The sequence below is a fragment of the Kogia breviceps genome, chromosome 5 (assembly GCF_026419965.1).
Source record: "Kogia breviceps isolate mKogBre1 chromosome 5, mKogBre1 haplotype 1, whole genome shotgun sequence".
NCBI classification, from domain to species: Eukaryota; Metazoa; Chordata; class Mammalia; order Artiodactyla; family Physeteridae; genus Kogia; species Kogia breviceps.
The window spans coordinates 94,204,429-94,217,455 of record NC_081314.1 but is presented as its reverse complement, the minus strand read 5'-3'; the positions used below and the strand labels follow the sequence as shown (position 1 = coordinate 94,217,455).

General features: G+C 44.4%; 1 protein-coding gene across 1 annotated transcript; it reads right to left on the bottom strand.

Moving 5' to 3' along the window:
* Positions 1-7,166: 7,166 nt before the first annotated feature.
* Positions 7,167-12,706, bottom strand: LOC131756862 (inosine-5'-monophosphate dehydrogenase 1-like). The gene is given in 5 exon segments (XM_059063942.2): positions 7,167-7,327; positions 7,330-8,199; positions 8,202-8,612; positions 10,735-10,738; positions 12,671-12,706. Coding segments are annotated over 5 exon segments (1,482 nt in total).
* Positions 12,707-13,027: the final 321 nt, after the last annotated feature.

Below are 13,027 nucleotides of genomic sequence, written 5' to 3'. Positions count from 1 at the left end.
CGTGTTTCCTCTTGGATTTATCCTGTATGGGACTCTCTGTGCTTCCTGGACTTGATTGACTATTTCCTATCCTATATTAGGGAAGTTTTCAACTATAATCTCTTCAAATATTTTCTCAGTCCCTTTCTTTTTCTGTTCTTCTTCTGGGGCCCCTGTAATTCGAATGTTGGTGCATTTAATGTTGTCCCAGAGGTCTCTGAGACTCTCCTCAGTTCTTTTCATTCTTTTTGCTTTATAGTGCTCTGCAGTAGTTATTTCCACTATTTTATCTTCCAGGTCACTTATCCGTCCTTCTGCCTCAGTTATTCTGCTATTGATCCCATCTAGAGTATTTTTCATTTCATTTATTGTGTTGCTCATCATTGCTTGCTTCCTCTTTATTTCTTCTAGGTCCTTGTTAACTGTTTCTTGCAATTTGTCTATTCTATTTCCAAGATTTTGGTTCATCTTTACTATCATTATTCTGAATTCTTTTTCAGGTAGACTGCCTATTTCCTCTTCATTTGTTAGGTCTGGTGTGTTTTTATCTTGCTCCTTCATCTGCTGTGTGTTTTTCTGTCTTTTCATTTCGCTTATCTTACTGTGTTTGGGGTCTCCTTTTTGCAGGCTGCAGGTTCATAGTTCCCGTTGTTTTTGGTGGCTGTCCCCAGTAGCTAAGGTTGGTTCAGTGGGTTGAGTAAGTTCCCTGGTTGGGGGGACTTGTGCCTCTGTTCTGGTGGATGAGGCTGGATCTTGTCTTTCTGGTGGGCAGGTCCACGTCTGGTGGTGTGTTTGGGGATGTTGGTAGCCTTATTATGATTTTAGGCAGCCTCTCTGCTAATGGATGGGGCTGTAGACCTGTCTTGCTCTTTGTTGGGGATAGGGTGTCCAGCACTGTTCATTGCTGGTCCTTGAGTGAAGCTGGGTCTTCGTGTTGAGATGGAGATCTCTGGGAGATTTTCACCGTTTGATATTGCTTGGAGCTGGGACGTCTCTTGTGGACTAGTGTCTTGAGCTTGGTTCTCCCACCTCAGAGACACAGCCCTGGTACCTGGCTGGGGCGCCAAGAGCCTTTAATCCACACGGCTCAAAATAAAAGGGAGAAGAAATAGAAAGGAAAGAAAAGGAAGGAATGAAGGAAGGAGGGAGGGAGGGAAGGAACGAAGAAAGGACGGAAGAAATGAAGGAAGGAAGAAAGCAAGAAAGGAGGGAAAGAAGGTGGAGAGGAAGAAGGGGAGGATGGAAGAGAGGAAGGGAGGAAGGAAGGGAGGAACGAAGGGAGGAAGGAAAGAAGAAAGGAGGGAAGGAGGGAAGAAAGGAAGGAAGAAATGAAGAAAGAAAGGGAGAAGACAAAATATAGTAGGATAAAGTATAGTTATTAAAATAAAAAATAATTATTAAGAAGAAAAATTTCTATTAAAAAAAAAAAAACAGAAAAACGGGTTGGTCTAACCCTAGGACAAATGGTGAAAGCAAAGCTACACAGACAAAAATCTCACACAGCAGCACACACATGCACACTCACAAAAAGAAAAAAAGGGGAAAATAATAGTATATCTTGCTCCCAAAGTCCACCTCCTCAACTTGGGATGATTTGTTGTCTATTCAGGTTTTCCACAGATGCAGGGCACTTCAAGTTGATTGTGGAGCTTTAATCTGCCGCTTCTGAGGCTGTTGGCAGAGACCTCCCCCTCTCCTCTTTGTTCGCACAGCTCCTGGGGTTCAGCTTTGGACTTGGCCCCGCCTCTGCGCGTAGGTCGTCTGAGGGCATCTGCCCTTCGCTCAGACAGGACGGGGTTAAAGGAGCAGTTGATTCGGGGGCTCCGGCTCACTCAGGCTGGGGGGAGGGAGTGGCACGGGTGCGGGGCGAGTCTGCGGCGGCAGAGGCCGACGTGACGCTGCACAGGCCCAAGGCGTGCCGCGCGTTTTCCCGGGGAAGCTCTCCCTGAATCCCGGGACCCCGGCAGTGGCGGGCTGCATGGGCTCCCGGGAGGGGCGGTGTGGAGAGTGACCTGTGCTCACACACAGGCCTCTTGGTGGCGGCAGCAGCAACCTTAGCGTCCCACACCCGTCTCTACTGTCCGTGCCGACAGCCGTGGCTCGCGCCCGTTTCTGGAGCTCCTTTACGCGGTGCTCTGAATCCCCTCTCCTCGCGCCCGAGGAAGCAAAGAGGGAAGAAAAGGTCTCTTGCCTCTTCGTCAGCTCCAGACTTCAACCGGACTCCCTCCTGGCCAGCCGTGGCGCACTACACCTTCAGGCTGTTTTCACTCTGCCAACTCCAGACCTTTCCCTGGAATCCGACTGAAGCCCGAGCCTCAGCTCCCTGCCCCCGCCCGCTCCGGTGAGGGAGCAGACAAGCCTCTCGGACTGGTGAGTGCCAGTCGGCACCGATCCTCTGCGGGAATCTCTCCGCTTTGCCCTCCGCAACCTGTTGCTGCGCTCTCCTCCGCGTCTCCGGAGCTTCCCCCTCCGCCACCCGCAGTCTCCGCCCGCGAAGGGGCTTCTAGTGTGTGGGAGTCTTTCCTCCTTCACAGCTCCCTTCCACTGGTGTTGGTCCCGTCCCTATTCTTTGCCTCTGTTTATTCTTTTTCCTTTTGTCCTACCCAGGTATGTGGGGAGTTTCTTGCCTTTTGGGAGGTCTGAGGTCTTCTGCCAGCGTTCGGTGAGTGTTCTATAGGAGAAGTTCCACGTGTAGATGTATTTCTGATGTCTCTGTGAGGAGGAAGGAGATCTCCTCTATCCTTTCTTAACATCCAGCTGGTTTCCGTCTTGGAGGTAACAAACCTCACCATTTTCTGTAGGGGAATTGAGATGGGCAGAAGACCTTCGTAGGACCTGTGAAAAAGTTAATTTTTTTTTTTTTTTTTTTGTGGTACGCGGGCCTCTCACTGTTGTGGCCTCTCCCGTCGCGGAGCACAGACTCCGGACGCGCAGGCTCGGTGGCCACGGCTCACGGGCCCAGCCGCTGCACGGCATGTGGGATCTTCCCGGACCGGGGCACGAACCCATGTCCCCTGCATTGGCAGGCGGATTCTTAACCACTGCGCCACCAGGGAAGCCCGAAAAAGTTAATTTTTTAAAAATAAATTAATTAAATTAATTTATTTTTGGCTGCGTTGCTGCGTGCAGGCTTTCTCTAGTTGTGGCGAGCGGGAGCCACTGTTCCTTGCGGTGTGTGGGCTTCTCATTGCAGTGGCTTCTCTTGTTGGAGAGCACAGGCTCTAGGTGTGCAGGCTTCAGTAGTTGTGGCTCGCGGGATCTAGAGCGCAGGCTCGGCAGTTGTGGCACATGGGCTTAGCTGCTCTGGGGCATGTGGGATCTTCTTGGACCAGGGCTCGAACCCATGTCCCCTGCATTGGCAGGCAGATTCTCAACCATTGTGCCACCAAGGAAGCCCAAAAAGTTAATTTTTAAAGGAGGTTTACATATCTACTTCACTTTTAACCTACATGAGAATCAATCGAAGAAGATAGTACCAATACCATTTTATTTTTAAAGTTTTTTTTTCTTTTTTTTTTTTTTTGGCTGCATCCCAGGTGGCTATGGGATCTTAGTTCCCTGGCCAGGGATCAAACCTGGGCCCCCTGCAGTGGAATTGTGGAGTCCTAACCACTGGACCTCCAGGGAATTCCCCCAATATCATTTTAACAGTAAGGAAACTGGGGAATAAAAATCTGTTTTCCTCCTAAATTAGAAAAAAATGCGTAAACATGTTTTGTGGACAATTTAAGAAACAATATAGGAACAACCAAACTTTAGAGTCAGTATTTGACTGTGTTATGTAAATCCCATCTCTGCTGGTTTCCAGTGATTTGACCATGCTGTATGTTTTAAACTCTGAGTCTCAAGATTTTAATCTGAATATTGGGATAATAATAACCATCTAATACAGCCATTAATTATATTTGCAGTGCACTCAATCTTGTGCCTGACATAAACTAACTGCTCAATGAATGATAGTTATTATTATTTTTGAGTTATAGTGGTTGAGCATAAAACACTAAACTGTTTTATTATATGCCAGTGAGATTTATTTAAGTTAGCCTCAAATATTGGATAGTAGGAACTCTAGTTGTTTCTTTCCCCCCTGCCATCTAGGCAGGTCCATTGGCAGGAAAGTATCATGTTCTGTATTTTAACAACAAATCTTTGGGGCAAGGTTCTTGCTTCCGCCTCTTGATAGAAATGCAAAGTCAAATTTTTATAAAATAAGTTACTAAAATTCCTTTTTGCCTTCAGTAACTATATATTGGAGTTCCCTTCCAGTATTTAAAGCATATGGGGGAAGGCCTTTAATTTGTACCGTGTGAGAACTTTAGGACACTTAACCAGGCTAATCAAATGTAATGTCTATCATCAAAATTAGTAAGGCATGAAAAACCTTTATCATATAATTCATTACATTGGCCATTTGAAAATATGATCTCTTGTGCTTTCTTATGCATATGGCTGATTTGCTTTGTTGTGCAACAGAAACTAACATGGTATTGTGAAGCAATTATACTCCAATAAAGATCTATTTAAAAAAAAAAAAGAATGATCACTTGGTGTTCCCTCTGCAAAGTGAGGGTTTTAGGTTTTTAGGAGAATGTTTAATGGTCCAGGATTTGCCAGTCCCTGTGGAAGTCCTTTTATGTTCATGTTTGCAAAAGAGCTACTGACCTCTTGCATAATTAAAGTTCTTTATCTTCTACTCTTTTTAACTTGGGCAGTTTGTAAATAATTTAGTGCTACTTTCTCCAAAGGTTATATCCTTTCCCAAGTTAATTTCCATGGTGGTCTTATATAATCCTTATTAAGAAGAGAGAACTCACTGATACCCATTGTAGGGATGAGTTAATTAAGGCAAAGAGGATATGCAAATATTTCCAGATTTACTCATAGTCTGACCCTCTTTTCCTTTTGTATTTAACAAATACAGCTATTAAATATATATATACATATCCAAGTTAGTGTATTATATTTCTTTTTATTTTAAGCTTTGTTTTATTTTTCATTTCCAGGTGCATTTTCAAATTAATCTCTCATTTTGTCATAAAGTCATTCACTTTTGTAATTAGTCATTATGCAATGGTGCTTGTCCTGTTTATGTCTCACTTTTTATAATTTACCAAGAGATTTCCAGCAAACTAAACCTCAGTCAGCTCATTTTATGATTTAGGAAAATGCAGATTTCATCTAATTGGTGAACCAATCTCTGTCTATTAGATAACCTCATGAAGAAAGAATCTAAGGAATAACTTTTTTTTTTTTTTTTTTTTTTTTGCGGTACGCAGGCCTCTCACTGTTGTGGCCTCTCCTGTTGCGGAGCACAGGCTCCGGATGCACAGGCTCAGCGGCCATGGCTCAGGTGCCCAGCCGCTCGGTGGCACGCAGGATCTTCCCGCCGGGTCACGAACCCATGTCCCCTGCATCGGCAGGCGGACTCTCAACAACTGCGCCACCAGGGAAGCCCAGGAATAACTTTTTTAAACCAGAGACTTGCCAGTTTGAATAAAAATGCTTCTATGGGCATTTGGAAATAAAATGCAACTTTGGCTTGGTAATTGTGGCTTGACAGATCTGTTACTAAATTCCACCACACAGGGAATTCTAAAGGTGAATTGTCAACTTGCTACGAGGTTTTCAACCAGTGTCCATAACAGGTGTATGCAAGTCCACAAATGTCAGGATTTGGCAGATATCGCTTGATAAGATTGTATTGGGAGACTTCCCTGGTGGTGCAGTGGTTAAGAATCCACCTTCCAATGCAGGGGACGTGGGTTCGATCCCTGGTCGGGGAACTAAGATCCAACATGCTGCGGGGCAACTAAGCCCACGCACCGCAGCTACTGAGCCTGTGTGCCACAACTAGAGAGAAGCCTGTGTGCTTCAGCAAAAGATCCCACATACCGCAATGAAGATCCCGTGTGCTGCAACTAAGACCTGATGCAGCCAAATAAATAAATAAATAAATTTTTTTAAAAAAGAATGACAGATGATGTTTTAAAAAAAAGATTGTATTGGGTTTTGAAAGACTGGGTAAAAATACATGATAATATATACTTCTGGTGTTTCCCAGTGGTTGCTAGACCTATGTGTACAAAATTATCTTTACTAACTTAATAAATAAAAATACATTTGACCCTTGAACAATGTGGGCGTGAGAGGGGCCGACCCCCTTGTGCAGTCAAAAATCCATATATAACTATTGACTCCCCCAAAACTTAACTACTAATAGCCAACTGTTGACGGGAAGACTTACTGATAAACAGGCTATTAACACATGTTTTGTATGTTACATGTATTATATACAGTATTGTTACAATAAAGTAAGCTAGAGAGAAGGAAATGTTATTAAGAAAATTATAAGGAATAGAAAATACTCTTACTGTACTGTACTATATTTAGCAATATCATAGGTTTATGTCATCTGTTTACAAGATGAATCATCTGTTAGTACCTACCTTATTATTATTATTATTTTGCAGAGGCATTGAAACCTCTTGATTTATTCAGATTATTTACCATACAGTGATACAGCTGTGACCCCAAAGTGTGCAAAGTTAAAGTCTTCAAATGCAGGTGAGAGGAGAGGGCAGGAACGGTACACCTGGGCATGGGGTGAATCAGGAATGATGGGAAGCCTCCTCCCCAGGGATGGGGTAGCCTGAGGAGCAGGGCCTGGATAGTCCAGGGCCAGGGGAAGGGGGCAGAGACCTTCTTCTGGCCTAGGTCAGGAGCCCAGAAGTGCCACATGGCCGAGGGGGCAGCAGCCCAGGAAGCAGCTAGAGGCAGGGCCAGGAGAGCACCACTTCTGGGGTGGGGCTAGGGAGGGAGGTGCCCTACAGGAGAAGCCGGGGGGCCACCTGTCCCAGGGGTGGGAGCCAGGCTGGATCAGGCTGCAGTGAGAAAGACCTGAGGCAGGCGCAGGGCTTGAGAGCCCAGGTTGGCTGGGCTCAGGGGAACTGAAGAAGGGGGAACGTGGGGGGCTCCCAGGGCAGCACGGCCTGGGAGCCGTCCTGACCCTGTGGCAGAAGCCCAGGGAGGGGCCGCAGAGCCTCAGGGCTTCCCCTCCTCTCTCCCTGGAAAGGAGCTGGGGAACCAGTAGTGCAAATCTGTGGATGACTCAGTTATGGAGGGAGGCTGTGCCCAAAGAGGGACCCTGGGACACAAACCCTCTGCCGCCTTGGCCTCCACCACCGTCCTCAGTACAGCCGCTTCTCGTCAGAGTGCAGGCCGTGGACACCACCCTTCATCTGAGCTGACATGGTCTGCTTCTCAAACTTGAGCTCTCCTGAGTACATCATGGACCTCAGGACAGACAGGCTACGGACACCAAAATCGTGGCAGCCGTGCTGGATCCCACTATGAGGTAGGGCACGAACTTCTGAATGGAGCCTTTGTCCTGGATGGAGCCCGAGACGCCCTGCATGATCTTCACCTTTTCTCCCTCGCTGAAGTAGTGCTTCTGGCTGCTGCTGCTCTTCTCCATGGCGTCCAGCGAGCCCATGCCCCTGTACTTCTTGAGCCTCACGCCATCTGAGAAGAAGCACTCTCCAGGGGCCTCTGTGGTGGCGGTGAGCAGGGAGCCCATCATCACTGTTGAGGCTCCAGGGGCCAGGGCCTTGACCACATGCCCCATGGTCTGGATGCCACCATCGGCTATGACTGGCACCCCGAAGCGCCGGGTGTACTCAGCCACCTTGTTCATGGCAGTGCCCTGGGGCTGACCACAGGTCATCACTTCGTCTTGGATGATGCAGATGGAGCCGCAGCCCATGCCCACAGGCAGCCCGTCCACACCAGCGTCAATCAGGTTCTTGGTCTGAGCTGCTGTCACCACATTTCCCCCAGTCACCTGGAGGTGGGGGTACTTCTGCTTGATGTGGTGCATCATGGCGATCTGATACATAGAGTTCCCTTGGGATGAGTCCAGCACTATGACATTAGCACTTGCCTGGGTGAGCAGGTCCAGGTGGTATTTGTCATCCTCATGGGTGCCCATGGCCGCCCCACACAGCAGCTGCTTGTGGGAATCCTTGGAGGCCAGAGGGTAGTCCTGGTTCTTCTTCAGGTCAGTGCAGGCAATGGTGGCCACTAGCTCGTCTTGATCATTGACAATGAGCAGCTTCCCTTTCTTGCCGTGCTGCAGGATCTCATTTGCCTCTTTCAGTGTCATACCCACTAGAGCCACCACCAGCTCATTCCACAGTGTCATCACCTCACTGAGGAGGGTGTGTGGTCCTTCTCGGTGAGGAAGTCGATGTCTTGGGAGGCGACGACGCCCACCAACTTGCTGCTCATGGTGCCTGTCTCAGTGATGGGGATGCCGAAGAAGCCATGCTGGATCTTGGCCTCCAGTGCCTCGCCCACGGCGTGTGAGGGACTCAGCACCACGGGGTCTGCGATGAAGCCCTGTTCAAACTTCTTGACCTTCTGGACCTCGTTGGCCTGGAACCCTGGAATGCAGTTGTGGTGAATGAAACCGATACCACCCATCAGAGCCATTGCAATGGCCATGTCAGCCTCTGTCACAGTGTCCATGGGGGAGGAGATGAATGGCGTCTTCAGCATGATCTTCCAAGTCAGGGCTGAAATCAGGTCCACCTCATCAGCTGTGAAGTCTATGAATCCTCGGAGAATCAGGAAATCTTTGTGAAGAGAGGAAAGTGAATGTTACAGGGTGAGGAGGGGTCCCTGAAAAGGGCAGGGCCTGCCATGCCAGGGGAAGCATCACAGCGGGTGGGGAGAGGAGCAGAGCCTCTGGGCCCCATGCCATGTCAAGACTGAGCCACCCTGATGCCCCCTGCTAGCATCTTGTCAACTTTGGCCCCCATTATTGTCTTAAATGAAACAAAAAACTGTAGATGTTATATGTACTACTAACGCTAGATATCAGAAATGAAATAAATTGGAATTCCCTGGTGGTCGCGTGGTCAGGACTCCCAGCTTCCACTGCAAGGGGCACTGCTTTGATCTCTGGTCGAGGAACTAAGATTAGGCATGCCGCGTGGCACGACCAAAAAAAACAATGAAAAAAAATAATGTGAAAAAGAAATTCATATTTATTTACAGGTATAATGATTCTTGCATTGATAACGAAGAAGCAGCTATATGATTGCTTTATGGTAGCCTAGTAATTTACACAGTTGCTTCATGGTAGCCTAGCACATACCCTAATGAATTAATAATCTGTAAGTGTTTATGTGCATAAGTTTTGATAAATTTTAACTTTTTAATAATGGATATGTGTATATTTTATGGCAGTAAATGATAAAATAGGCTAGTTCCTACATATATTTTATGCATTTGTGACATACTTAATTTTTTCTTATTTTTTGATATTTTAGGCTATATAGTTTGTCTATGAATATTTTTCAAATTGTCTCAAATCTCCAAGAAATTTTCCAATATATTTATTGAAAAAAATCTGTATATAAGTAGACCCATGCAGTTCAAACCTGGGTTGTTCAAGGTTCAGGATGGAAGTGAGATTTATTAGAAACAAAGTTGATTTGCCTCCTCTAGATGCTGAGTCGATATGGAGAGATTTAGCTCTCTCAGTGTATGTGTGTGTGTGTGTGTGTGTGTGTGTGTGTGTGTGTGTGTGTGTGTGTATGCACCATGTCTTATTTCTCTCATTTATAAAATTCTGGCTACTTTTATGTTTTAATGTAGCATGGTGTGGAAGAGAGCTGTACAATCGAATTTTCTATGATGATAGTAGCCACTAGGCTCCTGTGGCTATCGAACTGTGGCTAATGCAAATAAGTAACAGAATTTTAAATTAAATTAAATGTTAATTAATTTAAATCTGAATAGCCATCTGTGGCTAATGGCTACTGTATTGGATAGTGCCGTTTTAGGCACTGACATACCAGCAATGCTCCCAATACAGTGAGAATTGCTAGGTTAACATGGATTGTAGGGGAATGGCTACTAAACACTGCTATTTCAGGTGTGAAACAACAAAATTCTGTCCTCTCTTACCCCAAGATAAATATTACCTGTATCATTGATTTGATTAGTATCATGTGTTATATCAACTCTTTCATTTTCTGTCTTTTCTCCATAAGAATGGCTAGCCTTGACTTCACTGTATTTCTTTTTCACTCAGCACATGTTTTTTGAGCACCTGTTATGTCTCAGTGCTGGGTATGCAACAGTGAATAAGAATGATCAGGTCCCTGTTCCCACAGGGAAGGGTTAGTGTGTCTACTCCCTAATCTCAACCTTCCCCCTCCCCATGTCCCCAGCAACTGGGATAGTAACAACTGGACATACTGCTAAATGAACAAATAAAAGAATATTTCTAGATTATTCCTTTGAGATTCATTGTTTCTAGACTGTATGAGGAAGTTAATTGATCTTTTATGCTTCTACTGTCCTTTTGATTCTTCCTTTGTTCACTTTTTCCCTTCAACCAATTGAGTGCTTTGGTAGGGCAGCCTTATCCAAACTGAAGTGGCTGAAAATAAATAGAATTATCCTTCCATCATGCTATTTTTTTCTTCTTTACCTCTTGGTCTTTTTTTCTTATTTTCCACATTAAATTTGAGATAAGAGATGAGGAAGGGGACAGATGGCCAAGCAGAGGACTCATGGGCAGGTTTGTGAGGTGCACAATTCCAGTCCTTTTCTCTCTAATTTACTCTCTTTTCCCTTCAAGCAATGGATACACGACTGACGTTTCCCTTCATGTTCCTTCTATTAGAAGACTGTTTCCCAATATTCCAAACACTTGCCTCTTTCTACTCTAAAAAATTGTCTCACTTTCCTTTGAAGGACAGGTCAACATAAAAGAAAACTAAAAGTCAACCTTGAGGTCATTCATTATAAAGTTTACATTCTTGATTGACCTCAGCATTCCTCTAATCAACTTAACATTTTTAGTAAATGCCCCTATAGGAGTTTTCTTCTGTACTTTTTTGACTTTGTGGTGGTTATCAATGTAGATATTTAACAAGATCTGCAGGAAATCTATATTTGTTCCAGTAGGAGCACCTTTATTTTGTTTGGATGAACAATTGTTCTGTGGTGGTCAAATATACTCAAAATAACTATACTATCAAAAGTCAATCTTGATTCCATTTAAAAATCAAATTTGAAACTGCAATCACATTTTTAATAACCTCACTCCAGAGGCTCTGTATTTTTTCGTGAGCGTGGGGATCTATCCAGGAGGTCGATCTCCTTACTGCATAACTGGTTTTGAATTGTTCGTAGGATTAGGAGGCCTTCAGTCATGTGCCAGAAAGCTAACTGCTTTCTTCCCTATTGCTTCTGTAACAAAGTATCCCAAACTCAGTGGCTTAAAGCAGCACAGGTTTATTCTCTTACAATTCTGGAGGTCAGATGTCCAAAAATTAATCTTGGGCTAAAATCAAGGCATCAGGAGGCTTGCGTTCCTTCTGGATGCTCTTGGGGATAATTGGTTTTATTGTCTTTTCTAGCTTCTAAAGGCTGACCACATTCCTTGGCTTGTGGTCCTGCATCAATCCTACCTCTGCCTCTGTTGTCATATCTCCTCTCTGATCCTGACCCTCCTGCCTCCCTCTTAAAAAGCCTTTGTGATTACATTGGGCCCACATACATAAGCCAGGATAATCTCGCACTGTCAAGATGCTTAACTTAATCACATCTGAAAAATCACTTTTATTGTGTAAAGCAACATATTCACAGGGATTAGGATGTGGGCATCCTTGGGAACCCATATTATGTTAACCATATCAACTCTAACTTAAACAAAAAAAGAAAGGGCACACTTGGTGCAGAGCCTCATTTGTTCTTTTGACATGTCCCCATCCTTTTTATTCTTTGTGCCCAACCTTTTTTAAGCACTTCCTTACTTTCTGGGTAGCCATGACTCTTGATATCAGAGTTGTATAAACATTCTTTATTTTTAAAAATTTTTTAATTTTTTGGCTGCACCCCATGAGATGTTAGTTCCCCAACCAGAGATTGTTAGTGAGATGTTAGTTCCCCAACCAGAGATCGAACCTGGGCCTGACAATGAAAGTGCCGAGTCCTAATCACTGGGCCACCATGGAATTCCCAAGGTTCTTTAAATCATTAAGAGTGGCTGAAGGAACTGCAAACTTGGGTACTAAGGTGCAAATTCAAACTAAGAAGGCTCTTGTTACTGATTTTCACCTTGTATTTAATGCAGACATTAGGAGAACATTTCTTTTGCTAAAGGACAGCTGCTTTTCCTTCTGCAACTCCAAACTCTATATCCTTCTTTTTTAATTTTTAAATCTCAGCCTCATAGTCAGTCTCTTCTGATCCAAGTGGATGAAAGATACAGTGTCCCTTGTTTCCTTTCTCTCCCTCATCTTCCACATCCAACCTCTCAGAAATTTCTTTAATTTTTGCCTCCAAAATATCTATTGAATTTGGTCTATTCCTCCCATCCCTGCTGCCACCATCCTTGCCCAAGTGCCCATGATCTCTCGGCAGAACTTCTAGAATAGTCTCCCAAAAGGCCTCTCTGCTTCCATAGTTGTCTATCTCCAATCCATTTCCAAAGAACAAGTATAGTGATTAAAAATTTAATATATGTATGTTTGTGTACATATCTACATCTTTATATCTGGATGTGTGAATCTGGTTATGTCACTTCCCAACTTACATTTTCCGAAGGTTTACTTTGTACTTAGGGAAAAAAAAATCTAAATCCTTTATAATAAACTACAGACTCCCTGCTTACCTCTTCAAACTTATCTCCTCGTTCCTTGACCACCATGTCCCTATCAGCCTGGACATCTTTAATGTTTCAGAGATGCCCAGCTATAATCCACACTGGGGGCATCTATTTGTACAGACAGCTCTCTTTTCCTGAAGCTCTTTTACTTCCTGTTTTCAATGACTAACTCCTTTCCATCCCTTCAGTTTCAGTTCAAGTGATACCTGATCAGCACCACTTTCTAATTCTCTCATTTGTGTTAAGGCCCCACTTTTCTGTCACTGAAATTTCCCCCACGGAAATTTTTAGTTTGAAAATTTATATTTATTTATTACTTATCTTGACTATTCTTTGTCTTTCTCATTGGTTTGTAAACTCTGA